This window comes from Triticum aestivum, chromosome 1D, assembly GCF_018294505.1.
Source record: "Triticum aestivum cultivar Chinese Spring chromosome 1D, IWGSC CS RefSeq v2.1, whole genome shotgun sequence".
Lineage (NCBI taxonomy): Eukaryota > Viridiplantae > Streptophyta > Magnoliopsida > Poales > Poaceae > Triticum > Triticum aestivum.
In genome coordinates this window covers 457,263,626-457,268,146 of record NC_057796.1, presented here as the reverse complement: position 1 = coordinate 457,268,146, position 4,521 = coordinate 457,263,626, and the positions used below count along the sequence as shown (strand labels likewise).

At 47.6% G+C, this 4,521-nt stretch overlaps 1 protein-coding gene across 1 annotated transcript; it reads right to left on the bottom strand.

The window, feature by feature from the left end:
- Nucleotides 1–2,575: 2,575 nt before the first annotated feature.
- LOC123175117 (AP2/ERF and B3 domain-containing protein Os05g0549800-like) lies at nt 2,576–4,192 on the bottom strand. The gene has a single exon (XM_044590143.1). The coding sequence runs from the start codon at nt 4,098–4,100 to the stop codon at nt 2,853–2,855; it is 1,248 nt and encodes a 415-aa protein (XP_044446078.1). The 5' UTR covers nt 4,101–4,192; the 3' UTR covers nt 2,576–2,852.
- Between the last annotated feature and the right edge of the window lie 329 nt (nt 4,193–4,521).

Below are 4,521 nucleotides of genomic sequence, written 5' to 3'. Positions count from 1 at the left end.
CTGGATTTGGCACTCCTTCTTTGGTATGCCAGGAACTCACAATGACATCAACGTACTGCAGTGCTCTCCTATCTTTGCCAAGCTTGTTGAAGGTCATTCTCCACCGGTGAACTTCGAGATCAATGGGCGGCACTACAACAAGGGGTACTATCTAGCTGATGGCATCTATCCGAGATGGTCGACATTTGTGAAGACGATCTCAAACCCTGTGCCAGGAGGCAAGAACGCCTGGTTTGTGAATATTCAGGAGGCTTGCAGGAAGGATGTCGAGCGGGCATTTGGTGTGCTCCAATCTTGATTTGCTGTTGTCCGGTACCCCGCTCAGACCTGGTCGAAAGATCAAATGTGGGAGATTATGACTTGCTGTGTCATCTTGCACAACATGATCATCGAGAGCGAGCAAGAAGACCCAGTGTTTGACACTGAACCATACTACAGGCAGGGTCCTCTAGTCGAAGTTGATCACCAGCTACCGGCAACCTGGACTGCCTATCGCAGTATGCGTCAGGAGATCCGAGACCCACAGGTGCATCATCAACTACAGCATGATCTGATAGAGCACCTATGGAGGCTCAAGGGCGATGTCGGGCGCGACGTGTGATGAAATATGAGTTTTTATTTATTGAACTATATAATTTGTATTGAACTAGTTGTTGTTGTACTATTTTGTTGAAGTATTTGATTTTTCTGTGATGAAATATGTGATCAAAAAAAATTCGGCGCATAATCGAACGCCGAGCCACGGCGAACCACGCCGAATATGGGCCTATTATCGCCCATATGGGCCCTTTATTCGCCGAAATGGGCTGAAGAGTGGGCAAATATCGGCGCTTGGGGGCGAGCTGGGGGCGACGACTGGGCGCAAAACCGCCCCCAGCATCAATTGTATCGCCGGCTCGTCCCCAGGGGGCGATTTTTATGCGTCCTGGGGGGCCAACGGCTGGAGATGCTCTGATGGGCCTAGAATTAGTTAACCATGTAGTCAATAGTTAATGTGGTGCCATCGTGAAAGGACCAAAGGACCCTTCAGAACCTCCTCTGTTATGTTGTTGTCTTCAAGGTGTAGTGGGTCATAGGATCTGCCACGCCTGACCATGGTCACCTACAGGGCCGCATCCTTAGGAAAAGCTAGAAAATCACGTTCCATGTTTAGGATGACGCAAGTCATGGAGTGAAACGTAGCTCCGCGTCGCCTATGGCACAACCTATTGTGTCATCCGATTGGGCTTGTCTGGCGAAGTGGTTTGCAGCGATGTTCTGAACACCGGTTTATGGTTTTCATCGATTTTTCTATCGTTTTTAAATTTTATGTTTCCTTTTCACCCTTTTTTATTGTACTTTTTAGTTTTTTCAATTAGATTTTCACTATTTTTATATTCCTTTTACATTTTGCATATACCATTTTACATTTTATCACACTTACCATTTTTCAAATACATGACCAATATTTTTTCAAATACATCTGAAACATTTTATATATACATTGAACATTTTTTAATACATGTGAAATATTTTTCAGATACACCTTGAACATTTAAAAAAGTATGTGATAAATATTTTGAAAATACATGTTGAACAATTTTCGTTTACACATGGAACATGTTTCTGATACCTGCCGAACGTTTTCAAGTACATGGTGAACATTTTTTTCAAATACATGGTTGACCTTTTTTTCGAATACATATTTAATTTTTTTGGATAGATGTTAATTCTTTTTGTATACATGTTCAATATTTGTTTGGATGGTAAGAAACGAATTTTCAAAATACATGATGTTTCACATTGTATAAACATATTTTTTTACAAATTTCACGAATACAGTTTTCTAACACATCGACATTTTTATACATCATAAAGATTTTTCTTTTGGTATGAAACTTTTTTTGAAATTACACAAACATTTATTTGCACTTGATAATTTTTTTAAATGTCACAAATATTGTTTTGAAACATATTAACATTTTTAAATGTCACATACATTGTTCTGAAGAGTGGAATTTTTTTCTAAGTTACGCAAGCAATGTTCCAATGACTAAACATTTTTCTAATGAATGGAAAAAGTTTTATTTAATTTCGGAATACGTGTATTTATAAAATTTCACAAAATATAAACAAAAGAAAGCAAAAAAATGAACAAAGAACCAATGAAGAACGAATGAATGCGCCCGAGGGTACTACTGAGCCAGCCCGGCAACAAGTAGTGTTGGATTTGGCCTTCATTTGTATGGTGTTCGTATGTCTACATGTTAGATCCTTCCGATTAACGCTTCTGTTCATCATCGATCGTTACTAATTGGATGCACTGGCCCCTTGAGTCCTTAGCACAAAAACCTCCCGATTATTTATACTACGATAAGGTTTGCCCAGCTATGGTGAGGGAGAGAAGATAACGGCGGCACGCCTTCAATTTGCTTCAGTGCTTATAGTCGCCGCTAGGTAGTCTACTAGTCCGGATGCAACTCCCATTACTTTTGATGTTTTTGTTCTTTATAGTAAGGGTGTGACTAGGTCTCAGTCGACTGAGATTTAAACAAGTCCCAATCAAATGACGTAGTATATAATAGGAAAAAAGAAAAAAGAAAAAAGTTAAACAATATTTTTTGCACGGACCTCCACACGCAAGGTCGAACGAATATTGCATCAAGTGAGACATAAACAAGTCTCAGACGACTGCTACTTAGCTAAACTATTATACTAAGTTTGATGGACATATCGGAACTTTTTTCGAAAAAACAAAAACCCGCTACATATACTACTTTCCCATTACTATTACGTGAATGAGAGTATTTACGCTCCTGATTCCAGCTGATATTTTGACCCCGGGCGTGTCTGTGTGGCGAGTGGTGACAAGTCTATAGCGCAAATGTGCTCCCTGCTCCTTGTACTCCTTCTAGTTGATCTCTTGACCTCGGGCACTGTGAGGTGGTGGCATGTCTATAGGTCAGCGCGAAGTCTACGCACCGCTTCTTCCAGACCGCGTGCACCGGAGTGGGCGCCGCTACGCTGGCGTCCATGGATTTCTTGTTTGTCTTGGTCATGCCGTACTCCTCGCGCTCGGGCGCCGGTGCCGTGGGAAGGTCGACGCCGAAGAGTCGCACGGTCCTCGTCACCGGTGCCGCCGACGGGGCGGCCACCGCGTTAAGGAAGGTCGTCGTCGTCGTCGTGGTCTTGGACCGGAGCTTGCAGTCGATGAAGAGCTGATTGTTGCCGGAGGCGGAGCGGTAGAACCCAACCGCGTCGCCGGCGTGCAGGCCCTTCTCCTTGACGAAGCGGCTCCACCCCATTGTGAGCACGTAGCTCTGGCTGCTGTTCCAGTAAGAGTACCGGAACCTCCACGTCTTTCCGACCGCGTCATCGAAGTTGAGCAGCACGCCCTTGCACTCGCCTGGCACGGCGGCGCTGGAAGAAGGAAGCTGCAGCGGGAAGTGCTTCTCGGCGTGCTGCTTGGGGATAACCAGCCGGTTCAGCTTCCCCACGTCGCTCGGCGTGGCCGTCTTGTCGAACAGGTGCTCGCGCCGCGTCGCCGCGGAAGGCGCCGCGGCTGAAGGAGCCGACGACGCGGGAGCTGACGACGACGACGTAGGGGACGACGACGCTGAGGCGAAGAAGGCGCGCTTGTGCTGCGCCAGCTCGTCGGGGTAGATGTGCTTGCGCAGCATGTCCACGACCTCGGCCTTGGAGCGGGCGGCGAGGAAGCGGAGCTCGGCGGCGTCCTCCGGTTCGGACTCGGCGAGCGGGCGGAAGTTGGTGACTGCATCGCGGCCGCGGAAGCGCTGCGCCGCCGTGTCGTAGGCGCGCGCAGCCTCGGCCTCGCCCGTGAAAGTGCCGAGCCAGACGCGCTGGTGGCGCTCGTAGATCTGCGCACCCCACCGCCCGTTGGGCTGCGGCACCACGCCCTTGTACTTGGACGACGGCAGCCGCCCGCCACGGCCGGAGTCCGCCTCGGCGCCGGGCTCCGGCGCGTCCATGACCGCGCTGGCCCCGCTGCCGACGCGCTGCAGCGGCTTGGTCGCCGGCGCGGCCGGCGCCGGAGAGGCCTTCTTGCCCGTGGACGCGCCGCTGCTCACGTCGTCCACGAGACAGCTCCTCGCGCTGTCCATCCGATCACCACGGACAACTCAAGAAGATGCTTAGCTAGGAAAAGTGGTAGCTTAATTAGCTAAAGGCTGTGTGGAAATGGAGGCAGTATAGGTAGGTAGAGGAGCAGCAGAGGCAAGTGCGTGTGTTATATAGGAAGATGAGGAGAGGAGCTGGAGGATCGAGTGTGAGTGTGGCTAAGCTAGCCAGTGCATACATCAACCGCACCATATTCTATTGTTCCATATACTATTTCTACACATGGCCATTTGGCTTTTGTTTTGTCTTTCGTATGTGTAGAGTAGATAATAGGTATACACGCATACATAATATTGTTTCTTTTTTCGGGGTTGCTAAATCTCAATCGACTGAGACTTAACGATTCTATATTTGTGAGATCTTACATGAAGATCCGTTCAAAACTTTTTTTTAATTTTTTCGTTC